This window comes from Homarus americanus, unplaced genomic scaffold (genome assembly GCF_018991925.1).
Source record: "Homarus americanus isolate GMGI-L3 unplaced genomic scaffold, GMGI_Hamer_2.0 scaffold52806, whole genome shotgun sequence".
NCBI lineage: Eukaryota > Metazoa > Arthropoda > Malacostraca > Decapoda > Nephropidae > Homarus > Homarus americanus.
The window spans coordinates 2437789-2458789 of NW_024720773.1; the positions used below are offsets into that span (position 1 = coordinate 2437789).

Consider the following 21001-nt stretch of genomic DNA (forward strand, 5'->3'; position numbering starts at 1 on the left):
ATCCTCCCTTCCAGAGTTTTTAACATTTAGTATTAAATAATACCTCAGATTAAAGTTAGGATAATATAATTGACATTGCTGGATTCCTTGTAAGACCAGGAATATTTTGAATATAAATGTCATATATTTTGGACAAAAGATAACATACTTACTCAGATTAAACATTTTATCTAAAAATTGTATGTTTAATGCAAAAAATATGTTGTTTATATTCAAAATGATCACCAAATTATAAGAATTCCAGCAATGTAAATTATATTCTGACCGGGTAATTTGTATGAATTTTATGAGCTAAAACAAATATCTTCAGTTAATAAAAAAAAAATAATCTTCAACACTATCTGTCAATCAAAGTACCCCACCTTGCCTCCCCCCCTCTTCCAACCGCGCGGTCAGTCCCAACCCTCCCCCCAACCCCCCACCAATCCTCCCTTCCAGAGTTTTAACATTTAGTATTAAATAATACCTCAGATTAAAGTTAGGATAATATAATTGACATTGCTGGATTCCTTGTAAGACCAGGAATATTTTGAATATAAATGTCATATATTTTGCACAAAAGATAACATAGTTAATTTGAGAAAAATTTTTATCTAAAATTTGTATGTCTAATGCAAAAATATGATGTTTATATTCAAAATGATCACCAAATTATAAGAATTTCAGCAATGTAAATTATATTCTGACCGGGTAATTTGTATGAATTTTATGAGCTAAAACAAATATCTTCAGTTAATAAAAAAAAATAATAATTCTTCACAGGGTAACAGATGGTCGGTCGGTCCCTCCCTCCCCCCCACCCCCCACCAACCGTCCCAAGGAGATGTGTGGGATAACCACTAAATTTTAATAAATAATACCTCAAACTAAAGTTAGGATAATATAATTGACATTGCTGGATTCCTTGTAAGACCAGGAATATTTTGAATATAAATGTCATATATTTTGCACAAAAGATAACATAGTTACTCTGAGAAAAATTTTTATCTAAAATTTGTATGTCTAATGCAAAATATATGATGTTTATATTCAAAATGATCACCAAATTATAAGAATTCCAGCAATGTAAATTATATTCTGGCCGGGTAATTTGTATGAATTTTATGAGCTAAAACAGGCAGTCAGGCAGGGTGGCGGGTGGGGCAAATCTAAAAATAGCGTCTCGAGCCGGACACTCACCGCGTATATGTGGAAAAAATCCGTGTTAAGTGAAAGTTCAGCTCTGGCGAGGCACCGCGTATATGATAAAACGCGTTAAGTGAAACCGCGTTAGGCGGGGTAATACTGTACAGTAACTAAACGCCCTCTTCTGTTTAATCTATACAGAATGATCAAGAGGTTACCAATTATGTTGTATATATTGATAAATTAATCATGATGAACTTGTTACATTACTACCATCATCTACCATAACTGTACCATGATCTACCATAACAGTGTACCATGATCTACTATAACAGTGTACCATCATCTACCATAACTGTACCATCATCTACCATAACTGTACCATCATCTACCATAACTGTACTATCATCTACCATAACAGTGTACCATCATCTACCATAACAGTGTACCATCATCTACCATAACTGTACCATGATCTACTATAACTGTACCATGATCTACCATAACTGCACCATGATCTACCATAACAGTGTACCATCATCTACCATAATTGTACCATCATCCACCATAACTATACCATCATCTACCATAACAGTGTACCATCATCTACCATAACTGAACCATCATCTACCATAACTGTACCATGATCTACCATAAAAGTGTACCATCATCTACCATAACTGTACCATCATCTACCATAACAGTGTACCATCATCTACATAACTGTACCCATCTACCATAACAATGTACCATCATCTACCATAGCTTTGTACCATCATCTACCATAACTGTACCATGATCTACCATAACAGTGCACCATGATCTACTATAGCAGTGTACCATCATCTACCATAACTGTACCATCATCTACCATAACTGTACCATCATCTACCATAACAATGTACCATCATCTACCATAACTGTACCATCATCTACCATAACTGTACCATCATCTACCATAACTGTACTATCATCTACCATAACAGTGTACCATCATCTACCATAACAGTGTACCATCATCTACCATAACTGTACCATGATCTACTATAACTGTACCATGATCTACCATAACTGCACCATGATCTACCATAACAGTGTACCATCATCTACCATAATTGTACCATCATCCACCATAACTATACCATCATCTACCATAACAGTGTACCATCATCTACCATAACTGAACCATCATCTACCATAACTGTACCATGATCTACCATAAAAGTGTACCATCATCTACCATAACTGTACCATCATCTACCATGCAACAGTGTACCATCATCTACCATAATCAAACACATCATCTACCATAACTGCAACAAGCCCATCATCTACCATAACTGTACCCATCATCTACCATAACAGTGTACCATCATCTACTCATAACCAGCCCATCATCTACCATAACTGTACCATCATCTACCATGCAACAGTGTACCATCATCTCCCATAATCACCATCATCTACCATAGCTACCATCATCTACCACAACTGTACCATCATCTACCATAACAGTGTGTACCATCATCTACCAACTGTACCATCATCTACTATAACAGTGTACCATCATCTACCATAACAGTAAAAAATACCATTCATCATAACTGTACCCACATCATCACTATAACTGTAATACTATCATCTACCATAATGAGTACCTAATATCTACCATAACTGTACTATCATCTACCATAACAGTGTACCATCATCTACCATAACTGTACTATCATCTACCATAACTGTACTATCATCTACCATAACAGTGTACCATCATCTACCATAACAGTGTACCATCATCTACCATAACTGTACCATCATCTACCATAACAGTGTACCATCATCTACCATAACTGTACCATCATCTACCATAACAGAGTACCATCATCTACCATAACTGTACTATCATCTACCATAACAGAGTACCATCATCTACCATAACTGTACTATCATCTACCATAACAGTGTACCATCATCTACCATAACTGTACTATCATCTACAATAACAGTGTACCATCATCTACCATAACAGTGTACCATCATCTACCATAACTGTACTATCATCTACCATAACAGAGTACCATCATCTACCATAACTGTACCATCATCTACCATAACAGTGTACCATCATCTACCATAACAGTGTACCATCATCTACCATAACAGTGTACCATCATCTACCATAACTGTACCATCATTTACCATAACAGTGTACCATCATCTACCATAACTGTACTATCATCTACCATAATAGTGTACCATCATATACCATAACTGTACCATCATCTACCATAACAGTGTACCATCATCTACCATAACTGTACTATCATCTACCATAACAGAGTACCATCATCTACCATAACTGTACTATCATCTACCATAACAGTGTACCATCATCTACCATAACTGTACCATCATCTACCATAACAGAGTACCATCATCTACCATAACTGTACTATCATCTACCATAACAGTGTACCATCATCTACCAAAACTGTACTATCATCATACATCATAACCATAACTGAGAGTACTCATCATCTACACTATAATCTACCATAAGTGTACCATCATCTACCACCTATCATCTACAATAACAGAGTACCATAACTGTACTATCATCTACCATAACAGTGTACCATGATCTACATAACAGTGTACCATCATCTACCATAACTGTACCATCATCTACCCATCATCTACCATAACTGTACCATCATCTACCATAACTGTACTATCATCTACCATAACAGTACCATCATCTACCATAACTGTACCATCATCTACCATAACAGTGTACCATCATCTACCATAACAGTGTACCATCATCTACCATAACAGTGTACCATCATCTACCATAACTGTACCATCATTCACTATAACAGTGTACACATTACCATCATCTACCATAACAGTGTACACATTACCATGATCTACCATAACAGTGGACCATGATCTACCAGAACAATGTACCATGATCTACCATAACAGTGTACCATGATCTACCACAACAGTGTACATGATTTACCATAACAGTGTACATTACCATGATCTACCATAACAGTGTACCATGATCTACCATAACAGTGTACAGTACCATGATCTACCACAACAGTGTACAGCACCATGACCTACCATAACAGTGTACAGTACCATGATCACCATAACAGTGTACCATGATCTACCATAACAGTGTACAGTACCATGATCTACCATAACAGTGGACCATGATCTACCATAACAGTGGACAATGATCTACCATAACAGTGGACAATGATCTACCATAACAATGTACCATGCGATCTACCATAACAGTGTACCATGATCTACCATAACAGGTAATATACATGATTACTATAACAGGACCATGATCTACTCATAACAGTGGACAATGATCTACCATAACAATGTACCATGATCACCATAACAGTGTACCATGATTCATAACAGTACACTACCATGATCTACCATAACAGTGGACCATGATCTACCATAACAGTGTACAGTACCATGATCTACCATAACAGTGGACCATGATCTACCATAATGTACCATGATCTACCATAACAGTGTAGCATGATCTACCATAAGTACAAGATCACCATAACAGTGTACAGTACCATGATCTACCATAACAGTGTACAGTACCATGATCTACCATAACAGTGTATAGTACCATGATCTACCATAACAGTGTACAGTACCATGATCTACCACAACAGTGTATACTACCATGATCTACCATAACAGTGTATAGTACCATGATCTACCATAACAGTGTATAGTACCATGATCTACCATAACAGTGTACAGCACCATGAACTACCATAACAGTGTACAGCACCATGATCTATCATAACAGTGTACAGCACCATGATTTACCATAACAGTGTACAGCACCATGATCTACCATAACAGTGTACAGTACCATGATCTACCATAACAGTGTACAGCACCATGATCTACCATAACAGTGTACCATGATCTACCACAACAGTGTACAGCATCATAATCTACCATAAGTGTACAGAACCATGATCTACCATAACAGTGTACCATGATCTACCATAACAGTGTACGGCACCATGATCTACCACAACAACAGTGTACAGTACCATCATCTACCATAACAGTGTAGAGTACCATGATCTACCATAACAGTGTAAAGTACCATGATCTACCATAACAGTGTACAGCACCATGATCTCCCACAACAACAGTGTACAGTACCATGATCTACCAACAGTGTACAGTACCATGATCTACCATAACAGTGTACCATGATCTACCATAACAGCATACAGTACCATGATCTACCATAACAGTGTACAGCACCATGATCTACCATAACGGTGTACAGCTGCGCGATCTGCCATAACGATTAACGCAGCATGATCTGCATAACGGTGTACAGCACCGCGGTCTACCATAACGGTGTATGGTACCGCAGTCTACCGCAACAGTGTACGGTACGCCCGGTCTACCGCAGCGGTGTAGAGCACCGCGGTCTACCATAACCAGTGGACGGTACCGCGATCTACCATAACGGTGTACAGTGCACCGCAGTCTACCGCCAACAGTGTACAGTACCATGATCTACCATAACAGTGTACAGTACCATGATCTACCATAACAGTGTATAGCACCATGATCTACCACAACAGTGTACAGTACCATGATCTACCATAACAGTGTACAGCACCATGATCTACCATAACAGTGTACAGCACCATGATCTACCATAACAGTGTACAGCACCATGATCTACCATAACAGTGTACAGTACCATGATCTACCATAACAGTGTATAGTACCATGATCTACCATAACAGTGTATAGTACCATGATCTACCATAACAGTGTACAGTACCATGATCTACCATAACAGTGTACAGTACCATGATCTACCACAATAGTGTATAGTACCATGATCTACCATAACAGTGTAAAGTACCATGATCTACTATAACAGTGTACAGCACCATGATCTACCATAACAGTGTACAGCACCATGATCTACCATAACAGTGTACAGTACAGCACCATGATCTACCATAACAGTGTATAGTACCATGATCTACCATAACAGTGTATAGTACCATGATCTACCATAACAGTGTACAGTACCATGATCTACCATAACAGTGTACAGTACCATGATCTACCACAACAGTGTATAGTACCATGATCTACCATAACAGTGTACAGTACCATGATCTACCATAACAGTGTACAGCACCATGATCTACCACAACAGTATACCTGCACCATGATGTACCACAACAGTGTACAGTACCATGATCTACCATAACAGTGTATAGTACCATGATCTACCATAACTGTACAGCACCATGATCTACCATAACAGTGTACATTACTATGACCTACATAACAGTGTACAGTACCATGATCTACCATAACAGTGTACAGCACCATGATCTACCATAACAGTGTACAGTACCATGATCTACCATAACAGCATACAGTACCATGATCTACCATAACAGTGTACAGTACCATGATCTACCATAACAGTGTACAGCACCATGATCTACCATAACAGTGTACAGTACCATGATCTACCATAAAAGTGTACAGCACCATGATCTACCATAAGTGTACATTACTATGACCTACCATAACAGTGTACAGTACGATGATCTACCATAATAGTGCACTACAGTACCCTGAGCTACCATAACAATGCACAGTACCATGATCTATCATAATAGTGCACTACAGTACCCTGAGCTACCATAACAATGTACAGTACCATGATCTACCATAATAGTGCACTACAGTACCCTGAACTACCATAATAGTGCACTACAGTACCCTGAGCTACCAATCAAACAAGAACAGCGAGGTTGTAAACTGGCGTCGCCAACGTCCACAGGAGGGAGCTGATACCAATATTTGGGTGTCTCAAGGCGGCAACAAACCTGGTTGGCCGCGTGGTAAAAATCCTTGGCCCTTTCTGCCCGGCACCCAGACAAGAGACTACGATAGAGACGAGATAAGGGCCAATCTGGACTCGGATGAAACGTGCGAGGGACGCCGAGTTGACCTTCTCACCCCTGCAGCTGTAATTGACAACACTATCCTGCAGGAGGCACAGGTGGAGGTTTACCCCAGATATGGCGGTAACTACTCTACACAGCCGACCTCTCTAAGGGCTCCAACTTTGGCTCAAACTCCTCATTACTTTAGTGTAATTGAAGACTCTCCAGAGAGCAACGAGATCCCTGGAGGTTCCTTCATCCCTTCTTCACCAGCAACCCGGGCAGGTCCTCATCCTCCACGATCGCAAGCTCAATTTCCTTCCCCACAAGTCCAACTCAGCCACACGGAAATTCTTCCCACAAACGACACGAGAGAACGACAAACAGTAGTCTTGGAGCAAGAGGAGGACGAAAGAGAGGAAGAGGAGGATGTGGTGGAGGAAGACTCGACACACTCGGCTGAGTTTGAAGCACAGGAAGACTTGGCGCCACACTCGGGTGAAGCTGACGTACTGGAACTCTCTGTCTCATACGACCTCAAGAGTGGAGCAACGAGACAGAGGCCCTCACACGGTGGTCCTGAGGCCCTGAGTGACGGCCGCCTCACTTACTCTACTACACAGACATAAGCGAAAGAGTAAGTATTATTTTCTCTGTTATTTACCTTTTTATTTACTCCAGATGCTCAGGTAATGTAAGTCTGAGTGTTTACCTTTTCATTGTTACGTAATGCTTGTCACTGAATCTTGAGTCCAATGTCATCGTACTCTGGGGTTAAGACCTCGTACTCAGGGGTTATGACGTACTAGAGGGATTAAGACATCGTATTCAATGGCGTATGTCATCGTACTTAGAGGGGTTATGACGTACTAGAGGGATTAAGACATCGTACTCAATGGCGTATGTCATCGTACTTAGAGGGGTTATAACGTACTAGAGGGATTAAGACATCGTACTCAATGGCGTATGTCATCGTACTCAGAGGGGTTATGCTCGTACTAAAGGGGTTGAGATAACGTACTTAATGGCATAAGTTATCGTAGGGTTAAATAATCGTACTCAAGGGGTTACTATCTAATGCGTGTGTGTGTTATGTACTTTTTTTATGGGGAATAGCCCACCCGGGCACAGGTCATCGACCCACAACGGGGCATAGGGTGTGAAAAAATAAGAGTAAAAAGAAATTAAAGATGGAAAAGAAAAAGGTTATATTAATCTACACCACGAAGATGCGGGAAAACCAACTTTTTGAAGCGAGACAGATTGTATGAGTATGGAAACACAGAAGAAGGGAATGGGTCACTTGATTGACAAATAATATACAAGTAACATAAGTGATACAAATATGATATATGATAACAAGGTGGGGAGAAGGTCATACTACAGGGCATTTCAACATAGCAACAGTGCAAAAAGGTAAGATTGACTGGGAGTGAACACACTGGTTGACTACGAGTTGTTGATAATTTTTACAATGATTGGGACTGGGCTGTTCTTATAGCGATCAGTACGTGGTCGTATGGGCTGGATGCGGTTGTGGTGTCGAACAGCAATTCGCGGAAGAAGGATGTCGGGTGGAAGTAGGAGCCGGTGACAAGATTAATCCCGGGCATTAGGAACCTTAAGTACAGAGACAGGTTCAAGCATCTTAATTTCCACTCCCTCGAGAGACGTAAAGTGAGGGGCGATATGAAAGAGGTGTTTAAATGGAAGACAGGGCCAAACGAAGGTACTCAAACTATCCAACCAGGAGTGAACTCGCAACAATGGTTTTAAATTAGAAAAATTTAGATTTAGGCGCGAGATAGGTAAACATTGGTTTGGAAATAGAGTAGTGGATGAGTGGAACAAGTTACCAAACATCATTAACTCGAATACACTGGTATGAGCGATAGGTCTTGGGCGTAAATGGGATTGCCCAGTATGGACCAATAGGCCCGCTGAAGTTTCCTCCACTCTTATGTTCTTATAACAATGTACAGTACCTCACCCAATGAGAACTAAGGTCACCACAAATATGCCATGAAATGTGAAACTTGTTGGAGATGTTCGGGGTACTTAGTTCTAACTACAGGAGCGAACATAAACACCTGTAGAGTTCTGTAGGTTCTATTCAACGGAAATATACAAGGGTGCGCATACAAGCACAGGTAGTCCTTACACTCCTATATGGGTCAACTGACCTCTCTCTGACCTCTCAGGCGACATGTGGTAAGTGGTACATTAGCAGCTTCCAGATGTCGCCAGGCACATTATCTAAGCGTGTGATGTAGTGGATTTCTCCCCTACAAACGCTGTTTGTAGCTGAGTAGCCGACCCCACGAATTCCCCAGTGTATGCCTCGTGGTCTAGGTCAACCAGCGCCGCCCACGGAGCGGGGGTCAACTGCTAAGCCACGCCAACCCCCGCTATTTAAGACCTGACCTCGTGGTGATCGCTCTCTTTCTACCTACACCAACCAGCCAGCAACACCTCCTCCTCCTCTGCCTGCCTGGCGGTCCTGGCTCCCGCCGGCGAGCATGGCGACCCACAAGCTGGTCCTCCTCTGAGCATCCTCACCAACCAGCTCTCTCTACATCACGCTTGTAACCATGCTGCCTTCCCAGCACCAAGCTGCATTGTACATCCATTACAACATGTATACATGAGAGCACATCGTGATTTTTGAGTCCAACACAAACCCGTACTCCACAAATGGTGACCCCGGAGATTCGCACTCACATAGGATGGAGGAGAAACAGATAATGCTCCCAGTCTTCAAGCAACATGGAAGACTGGCTTATCCACCCAGAAGTAGCTCTCATCGGCTCTACAGCTACTGTCTCTACACCGCAGGTTAGACACCCTAGAGTAGCTCTGCTACTCTAAGCAGACAGCCGCTCCTCTTCCTGCCCCAAGCACCACGTCCTACCGACCCCAACACACCCGTCCTGCCTCAGACGCCGCCCCCGGCCCAGCAGTACCCCCTGCCGCTCATCCTGACGCGGCCCCTGCCCCTGACGCGGACCCACACACCCCTCTTTTCTCCCTCAGGTACTCCCTGCTAATGTCCTGCACCCTGCTGCTGTCGTGGACCCAGCTGCTGTCACGAGCCCTCATCCGCTTCTGCTGACACAGCCCTTGCTCCTGACCCAGGCCCACACACCCCAGCAGGCGCATCTGACGACTCTGTACCTGTCGCGAGTGAAGCACAACATTAATCGCCTCCACATACCCTCTTTCTCCCTCTCTACTCCCACAGATATTGTGTATCTAGACAGTTGTCTCTAGCGGCCGGCTCATCCACGCCATCGCCGTTGTCTCACTTGAGGCATGCACCGCCCGTTCTGCCTCACATGTGCTATGCAACCCTGCAGACAACAAGTCTCCTACACTGCCTGGAGGGAAGGAGGGAGTATTGTAGTGGAATTCTCCCCTACAAACGCTGTTTGTCGCTGCGTAGCCGACCCCACGAATTCCCCAGTGTATGCCTCGTGGTCTAGGTCAACCAGTGCCGCCCACGGAGCGGGGGTCAACTACTAAGCCAAGCCAACCCCCGCTATTTAAGACCTGACCTCGTGGTGATCTCTCTCTTTCTATCTACACCAACCAACCAGCCAGCAACACCTCCTCCTCCTCCGCCTGCCTGGCGGTCCTCGCTGCCGCCGGCGAGCATGGCGACCCACAAGCTGTCCTCCTCTGAGCACCCTCACCAACCAGCTCTCTCTACATCACGCTTGTAACCATGCTGCCTTCCCAGCACCAAGCTGCATTGTACATCCAATACAACATGTATACAGAGAGCACATTGAGATTTTCCTTTCTCCATTCCATCGTGAGTGTGAACACAAACATCCCATACCCCACAGTGACATGAAACAGGGGCATTGCCACACGCTACTGACTAGAGAAGTAATGTATATAAATGGGGTAAACACATAGTATACATACAGCATACATAATATACATACACTTGTGAAAAATAAAAACACCTGTTCTGTAATGTACTGAACTGTTCTGTACAGTACTATACTGTGCTATACAGTACTGTACTGGAATGTGCTGTGCTGTACAATACTGTACTGTACTGTAGTGTACTGTACTGTGCTTTACTGTGCTGTACTGCAGTGTACTGTACTGTGCTGTACAGTACTATACTGTGCTTTACTGTGCTGTACTGTGCTGTGCTGTGCTGTAGTGTAATGTGCTGTACTTTACTGTACTCTACTGTGCTGTACTGTATTGTACTGTACTGTGCTGTGCTGTACTGTAGTGTAATGTACTGTATTGTACTGTGCTGTACTGTGCTGTAGTGTGCTGTGCTGTACTGTAGTGTAATGTACTGTGCTGTACTTTACTGTACTCTACTGTGCTGTACTGTACTGTCAGATGCCAAGTGCCATATGTTGGGTGGCATGTGTCGGGTGTCATGTGTCATGTGATGGGTTGTCATGTGTCGGATGTCGAGTGTCATGTATCGAGTGTCATGTGATGGGTGTTATGTGTCGAGTTTCATGTGATGGGTTGTCATGTGTCGAGAGTCATGTGTAGGGTGTCATGTGTCGAGTTTCATGTGTCAGGTGTCATGTGTCGAGTTTCATGTGTTGGGCATCATGTGTCGAGTGTCATGTGTCGGGTGTCGTGTCGAGTGTCATGTGTCGAGTGTCATGTGTCGGGTGGCATGTGTCGGGTGTCTTGTGTCGGGTGTCATGGTCGAGTCATGTGTCGGGTGTTATGTGTCGAGTGCCATGTGTCAAATGTCAGGTGTCACGTGTCGTGTGTCGAATGTCATGTGTCGAGTGTCATGTGTCAAGTGTCATGTATCGGGTGTCATGTATCGGGTGTCATATGTAGTGATGGGTTGTCAGACCACAGCTTACATCTCAGAAACAGTCCAGACCTGACCCGACATTAGGGGGTCAAGTGTAAGGGTAACCCTCGCGGCTGCTCAAGGGGGTTACAAATCAACCAGCTCCCCTCCACATGTCACACGGCGCCAACAAACATGTAAGAGACACACAGTCAGAAGGAGCCACCTGCCGACCCTCCCCCAATTTACACAATAACCTACAGTACATCTCAGACAAGGCCCAGATCTGACCTCACATTAGCCAGGTCGAATGTAACCCTCGCAGCCCAAGTCAAGGGGCCACAAATCAACCAGAGCCTCTCATGTCACACAGCCCCACCAACGATGTTAACAGGCAAGCATTCATCTGAAGATTTCTCCAGAATATACAACAACTTATAGTCTCAGAAAAAGTCCAGACCTGACCTTACATTAGCGAGGTCAAATGTAAGGAGACCCTTCGCCGCCCCCCCCCCCCCTCAGCTCAACCTGACGTCTCCCAATATATAGGATGTCGTAACCCTCCCTCAAGAGAGTGTGTCTTGTAACCAAGAAGGGCCAGCAACAACGTCCCGAGTCCGGCTCGAGAAAAGTCAGACAGAGAGGGCTGCCTCCGGTCGGGAGCGGGGCCCAGCTAAGCAGTCTCCCATAGAGACAACCCAGGACCACTTGCTAGGCCTCCCCCAGGTCACGTGAGTTTTTGTCAGAGCTTTCCATGGGATGAGTTACTTACGTGGGAAGTGTATTCATTTCATGTTCGTGTCCGAGAATCAGTGTCTAGTAACGTAATATGATGTCCTAGTAGTGTAAATATAATGTCCTAGTAACTTCGATAGAAGGTGTTATTAATGTGTCCATGTCATTGTCGTAATTAATAAACAGTTGTAACGAAGCGGGGTTTGAGAAGTTGTCCTTAAGAACGTAATAGATGTATATTGACGTATAAGATAAGTGTATTGGCACAGTAAAGTACCTAACTCGGCCACGCTACCACAATGTTCCACTCTTTTACATTCTCTTACTATCAATATTCTACCTACATGTAATCTTCTTGTGAGTTTGTCTCATTATACATATGTCGAGTTTCATGTGTTGGGCATCATGTGTCGAGTGTCATGTGTCAGGTGTCATGTGTCAGGTGTTTTGTGTCGGGTGTTATGTGTCGGGTGTTATGTGTCAAATGTCAGGTGTCGTGTGTCGAATGTCATGTGTCGAGTGTCATGTGTCAAGTGTCAGGTGTCATGTGTCAAGTGTAGGGTGTCAGAATCAAGTGTGGGGTGTCAACAGGTAGTAGGCAGCTACCAAACAGGGAGGTACTACCGCCTGGGAAGATATTGGAAGCATAATGTGTTGTCTAATGGTAGACCCTGTTGCCATATGTGACTAAGTCCCAGGTTACTGATCTGACTTTCTGCCTCATTTACACACAATTGCAGGGTCTCAATTGTTTCTCTTACCATTGACAACACAACATACATACCTGTATATTGTTTATCACTTTTGATCTTTTTTTTATTTTTTTATTTTTTTTATTATTATTAATACAGTGTTGTTATTATTATTAGATTTATTATACTATTTTAAATTTTGTATTTTTTATTATAAATTTTATTTACTATGAATTATTTTTAACATTATTATTATTATTATTACTACACCCCCCAGGCCCCGATGTGGGTCAGTGACCTGTGCCCGGGTGGGCTAATCCCCGAAAAAAAAATTTTAATTGTCGGGTGTCATATATCAAGTGTGAGGTGTCAAGTGTAGGACGCCAGATGTCAAGTGTCGGGTGTCAGATATCGAGTGTCGGGTGTCAGATGTCAAGTGTTGGGTGTCATGTGTCAAACTAGTATAATTAAACCAAAATTAACCAACCTAACCTAAACCTAACCTAAACAAACCATAACCAAAACCTAACCACACCATAACCGAACCATAACCTAGCCAAACCATAACCTAATCAAACCTTACCTAACCAAACCATACCATAACCTAACCATTAACTAAACATAACCTAACCAAACCATAACCTAACCAAACCATAACCTAACCAAACCATAAACCTAACCAAACCATAACCTAACCAAACCTTACATAACCAAACCATACCATAACCTAACCAAACCATAACCTAACGAAACCTTACATAACCAAACCAAACCATAAACTAACCAAACCATTACCTAACCGAACCATAACCTAACCAAACCATAACCTAACCGCACCATAACCTAACCAAACCATAACCAAACCTAACCAAACCATAACCTAACCAAACCATAACCCAACCAAACCATAACCATCCTAACCAACCGAACCATAACCTAACCAAACCATAACCTAACCAAACCATAACAAACTAAACCATAACCCAACCAACCATAACCCAACCAAACCATAAACCTAACCAAACCATAAAACCTAACCAAACCATAACCTAACCAAACCATAACCTAACCAAACCATAACCCAACCAAACCATAAACCTAACCAAACCATAACCTAACCAAATCATAACCGAACCAAACCTTGCCTAACCTAACCATACCATAACCTAACCAAACCATAGCCTAACCAAACCATAACCTAACCAAACCATAAACCTAACCAAACCATAACATAACCAAACAATTACCTAACCAAACCAAAACATAACCAATCCATAACCTAATCCAAACAACCTAACCAAATCTAATAACCAAACCATAACCTAACCAAACCATAACCTAACCAAACAATTACCTAACCAAACCAAAACATAACCTAACCAATCCATAACCTAATCCAAACAACCTAACCAAATCTAACAACCAAACCATAACATAACCTAACCAAACCATAACCTAACCTAACCATAACCTAACCAAACCATAACCTAACCAAACCATAACCTAACCAAACCATAACCTAACCAAACCATAACCTAACCAAACCATAACCTAACCAAACCATAACCTAACCTAACCAAACCTAAGCTAACCGTAACCTAAACTAAATTTATATCTAACCTAACCTAACCATCCACAACATTGCTAAAGCTGCCTTCCGAAAGCTGGGAATGCTGTACAGATGCCGTAGCTACTTCACTCCTGAGCAGTTGCTTCAAGTATATAAAGGATTCAATCGTCCTAACTTGGAGTACTGCTCTCATATCTGGGGTGGCTCTTCTTCTGTCCAACTGTTAGATAGGGTGGATTCAAAGGCATTTCTTCTTATTAACTCTCCTCCTTTAGTTGATAATCTTTCTTCCCTTTCTTTTCACTGCAATGTTGCTTCATTCTCTCTCTTTTACAGGTACTTTAACGGGCAATGTTCGGTGGATTTGGCATCCTGTGTACCGCCGGCAAGGCCGTGGGCTCGTAACACTTGTCTTGCCCGCGGTGCCCACCGTTTCTCTGTGGATGTCGGTCACTCTGCCTTCCTCTGTGTTTCCATACTCATACAATCTGTCTCGCATGAAAACGTTGGTTTTCCGGCATCTTCGTGGTGTAGATCAATATAATGTTTTTCTCTTCAAATTTTAATTTATTTTTACTTATCCCCCCCCCCAGGCCCCGTTGTGGATTGAAGACCTCTATGCCCGGCTAGGCCATTCCCTGTAAAAAAAAACCCTAGTCTGACCATAACCTAACCTAACCATAAGCTAACCTAAACTTATACCTAACGAAACCATAACCTAGCAGGTAAAATTATCGTTTTAGTCATCCAGCAATTTTAACTATTTGAATCAATAGTTTAGACAATTCTAAGACACTTTTCTCCTGAATCGTTTCCGTTGAAAATTTATATGTTTCGAGTATTTTAACTGATAAAATTACCAACAATATTACTTGTTTAGTAAAGTAGAGGGAAAATGTGTAGGAAAATCCTAAAAAAAATAAAAACACTAAACAAACTTTTGAAAACTTGACCTAATGTTTCCTAAACTTTAAAAAGTTTACCTTATTCATATTTTCTGTTTAGTAAGTGGTGTTGCTTTCGATTTTTAGTTTGTGTTGTTTTCGGTGTTAAGGTAAGGGATCCATAAACTCTAAGTTATTCTGAACATTTTTACATATTAGAAACATATTACGTCAGGTTTTCAAAAGTTTGCTTGGTGTTATTTTTAGTATTTTACCCCACATTTTCCTCCCTCGACTCAATGCCCTGCCCATTTTAAACAAGTAACATTTATTTGTTGGTAATTTTATCGGTTAAAATACTCGAAAAATAAAAATTTCCGACAGAAACGCTATAAAGGTGTCCTAGAATTGGTAAATATTCATTCATTGACTGTCCTCAGGTTTTTGCTCGAGAATATTTTTTTCTGTGTTTTACTCAAATCTGACCTTCATTTATTTTGCGAATTAGCGGTTTTTGCAAAAAATTAGCATTTTCATTTTTTTACAGAAACAGCTAATTTGCACAAAAATGGAGGTCAAATTTGAGTAAAACACACCAAAAATACAAAAAATATATATATATTCTCGTACCAAAGGAACCAAACTACCTAACCTAACTCACAAGGAGGAGGAGGTAAGGAGATAACTCACTGAGGAGTATAACCTCAGGTAAACAAGGAGGGAACCTGCGGACAGCCAATGGACCAAAATTAACTCTAAAATTGTCTAAACTACTTATTCCAAAACTTAAAATCCTAAAGTTCGCTGGATGACTGAACGATAATACCACCTAACTTAACCATACGTCAACCTAACCTAATTTAAATAATAACATTGTTCGAGCACCAATATGTACTATGTATGACAACACAAGCAATATACTGTACTACTTTCTGGCCCTCGATCACATCAGGGCCAGAGGGTGTTGTGACACTGTTGTCTAAATGCTCTCTCACAGTCCAACACCCAACAAAGTGTTTCAAGAAAATCACCATCACTTACACAGGTCTACACTACAGGTCTACACTACAGACTACACAAATGAAAACATTAAGAGACAAAAGTAAAAAAAAAGTGAATTTATAACATTAACAAGATATTAAAATAATGACTATTATAACATCCACAACCTAACGTGACCGATTGCCCAATCGGCTGACGAGCCGAACAGTGGTGAAAAGGATAAAAGTAAAAAAGTAAATACTCAAGGAGACAGTAGTCGTCTATAAATAGCTACAATGACGTAACCTTAACCCATTGTTGTCTCTTTTCCTCATTAACATAATACCATGCAGGTTAACTGTGTTTCTTATGGTTAAACTCGAGTAGTTTGGGTATATTGTTAAGAGATTTAGTGAGGGGGAAATAGTTTCTTGTATCTGGTAAATGACGAATGTGTTATGCAACAGACCGAGCCAGTGTTTCATTCTGACCTTGACTTCGTTTTCGTATAACCGTGTGTAAGAATAACTCAATACTCTGGTTATCTTCTTGATTATGTTAATATCACCAGGAGTGATACTGGTGTGGGCAGAATGTTAATGAAAAATGTAAATGTTAATGATAATAGCAAGTAATATTAAGTCAGTATATAGTGTTCGGATTGAGTTTCCTTATAATTAATATGTGGAATAAGTTACCGTATACTGAGTTTTAATTTCATATAGTGATAGAATACATGTAATAATACTATAATTTTCTATGTAGAAAGTTGACAAACTAAACAATATAATTGAGGACAGTAGGAGCAGCAGCACCTGTCGTTGTACCGGTCAATGACTGACCTACTTCACTCTCTCTCTCCCTCAACACCCACCAAATTCACCACTGAGACACGAGCCACTACTCTTCACACCAGCAACCAGATTTAAGTTATTAATCATCGCCAATATGTATGATAGAAGGAAACTGACTGTAAGAGGAGAGAGGGTGTAGCTTGTAGGGTGAGGGCCGCCACCCTCACTCTACTCACCTGACTGTAAGGTCTCGTGCATCTCTGGCTGCCACATAACTTCACTAATGGATGATGAATTCCTTCAAATTTTCTCAATAACAAGAATCCTCTGGACGAAGACATTACTCCCGCGGCGGTAGCGTCTTCGTCCTCTTACGTCTGGCACCAACACCGTCACTATTACCAACTCTCGTATTCCAAAATTCGCTAAACTAAATGATCAAACTCGCTATCCTTTGCTGGCTACAGCTACGGCATTGTCAGGTTTATTTATATGAATAAAAAGATCTACTTCATCTCCAATATTTTCACCTTAGATAATTATAAAATTTACTCAAATCAATCCAAACGGTTTGTAAGGGGATCCGCAAACTCGCTAGACATGGTATTTATTACACTAAGTTGACAACACTGAAATGAGAGGCTACTGCTTAAAGTGAGTCTCTCACCTCAACTGTGATTGGTCGACGCCATGCAGCGTGACGTCACATAAGCCAGTAGCCAATAAGGACAACCAAAGTGTTTTTATGAATGATGGTAAAATTTTACAATAAATATGCAGAATAGTTATGAAAATGTTGACTATAAAATATATTTATATCCCTTCAACGCTTATCTCATATAATTTCAGTATTCAGTGATGACAAGACTTATTGACTTACTTTTACTTTTAACCTCTTCACCACTGATCGGCTCATTAGCAACTTGGGCAATCGGTCACGTCTCTGTTACGCACTGTTGGCATGCACTGGCTTCTGACTGTATCTGAACCTGCTCCAGTGCTTATCCAGTCTGGTCTTGAAAGAACTCACACTCGGTCCGTCACAACACTCTGGCAAATTGTTCCAAAAGTTTACAACTCTCACTCCGAAAAAGTTACCCCTCACAGCCTTCTGGGCTTGCGGTTTCTTCTATCTTGAGCTGTGACCTCTTGTTAGGCGAGCATCCGCCAGCTCCAGGTAAGGGCACTCGACTGAGTAGTGCCCTTTGAGATGCTTGTATACCTCAAGTAGATCTTCCCTTGCCCGTCTGCAGTACAGTATAAGCTAAGCAATTTCAGGTGCTCCAATCTCTCTGGGTAGCTGAGATGCCATATTGCAGGCACCAGTCTGGTGGCCCTCCTTTGGACATTTTCAATCAACTAACAGTCCCTAGCATATCTCGGGGACCAGACGGGGTGACAGTACTCCAGGCGGGCAAGCACTTCACTCTTGAAGATCGTTACGAAGTAAGGACCATCTAAATATCTGAACGACCTTCTTATAAGATTAATAATTTTGTTGCATGATAAGAGAGAGAAGTTTGAAACACTACTGAAGGTACACCAACCCGATATTGTAGGAGTTTTAGAACTGTTGTACAAAAACAGGAGAATCGACCCAGAGGAATGTGAGTTCAGTATTGCTGGATATGACTGATTTACGACCCTTTCTCAAGAAATTTGCAAGAGGGGTGTGGTTATCTATGCTAGGCAAGACCTTAGAGCCAGCCAGGCGAGGGTACAGGGAAAGGATGTTTTTTTAAGAATCCAAGAGTGTAAAATTAAATTAAAGGGAGGGGACTTACTAATTGTCGGGTGTATATACAGATCCCCAAACTGTAGCCCACTAAACCAAAGGAACTTAAGAGACTTGATAGACAACACGGCGATGATCAACCCTAGCCACCTCCTTATCATGGGGGACTTTAACTATGGCGACATCGACTGGAGAAACGAGTTCACCCCCAAATGACTTGAATAACCCTGCTACTCTTTTTGTAGAAACTCTTGGAGATAATTTTCGGTCCCAACATGTTAGAGACCCAACACATTACAGAAGGGAGTAAACACCCAAGCACCCAAGCCACTAGACCTCATCATAACAAACGAGAAGGGTATGGTGGCCAAACTGGAACACCTTGCCCCAGTTGGCACCAGTCACTATATAGTGTTGTCATTCAGATGTAACTGTTACCTAGTTCAAGATAATGCCAGGCCAAGGTGCAAATATTACAAGGGAAATTACAAAGGGATGAGGGGTATCAACTGGCCTGACTCATTAAGGCACAAGAACGCAGACACTACGCTCAATATCATAACTAGTAAAGTGACCCATTTGATTGATAAATATATACCCAAGACCAAACCCAGTGCCTCTTGGAATACGAGGTGTTCCCTGCACATTAACCATGCGGCGGTCAACAAAGTTAAGAAGAAAACCCAGAAATTCAAGACGTGGGTTGGGTCAAAGGATGAGCAGGACAGGAGGATGTATGCAAGAGCCAGAAACCAAGCAAAGGCAGAATGTAGAAGGGCTGAAAAGGAGTTCCAGAGGCTGGTTGCAAGTGAGGTCAAGTCAAACCCAAAGGTGTTTTACCGCTATGCAAAGTCAAAATTGAAAACGCGAGTAGGAGTATCAGACCCAGTGCCAGATTAACCATGAGGCACTTGAGGCACTGGCCTCAGGCCCCCCGACTCTAAGGGGCCCCCAAATCCAAACATTCTCGAAGTTGAAGCATATAAAACATGAACTTCGTTCAACGATGTCCTAGCAAAGTCTCAATTTTCTGTCTCTTATGAACATTAAATGTGTTATTTTGCAGAAGCTTAATATTGATGAAATCATTGATAAATTTGGGTATATTTTGTTCTTGTTATTTATATATACCTTGAGGGTAGGGGGCCCCAAGTTGATCTGTGCCTCAGGCCCCTATTAAGCTTAATCCGGCCCTGATCAGACCTGAGGTTTGAAGATGGTAGTTACGCAGATTCTGACCAGGATAAAGCTGAGGCATTGAACAGCTTCTTTTCCTCGGTGTTCACAAGAGAGGATGCGATTAACCTTCCTGCATTTGAGGACAGACGGTTCGACACAGCACTGGCCCACATTGTGTTCACACAAGAGGGTATTAGAAATGAACTGTCAAAGCTAAAGGTCCATAAGAGTCCCGGCCTGGACATGGTGCATCCTAGAGTGCTAAGAGAGTTGTGCAACGAGCTTGCCGAGCTCCTGAAGATCCTATTTTGTAAATGCCTGGATGAACAAAAAGGTCCCCATTGAATGGAAAGTGGCTTATGTGAGTCTGAGTCCTATCTTCAAGAAGGGCGATAGTCACTCCACGAACAACTATAGACTGGTGAGCCTGACCAGCATAATATGTAAAGGACTTGAGAGTATTATCAGAGATGCCGCGATGGAACATCTACGAAACAACCTTGTAAAGGATTGCCAAC

General features: G+C 41.7%; 1 protein-coding gene across 1 annotated transcript in view; it reads right to left on the reverse strand.

Moving 5' to 3' along the window:
* The window catches only part of LOC121860895 (haloacid dehalogenase-like hydrolase domain-containing 5), a gene marked incomplete at its 3' end in the record, with an annotated part of 58982 nt that extends 41012 nt beyond the window's left edge, over positions 1-17970 (reverse strand). Inside the window, 1 exon segment of the mRNA XM_042358257.1 lies at positions 17806-17970. Coding sequence (XP_042214191.1) covers positions 17806-17910 — 105 coding nt within the window.
* Between the last annotated feature and the right edge of the window lie 3031 nt (positions 17971-21001).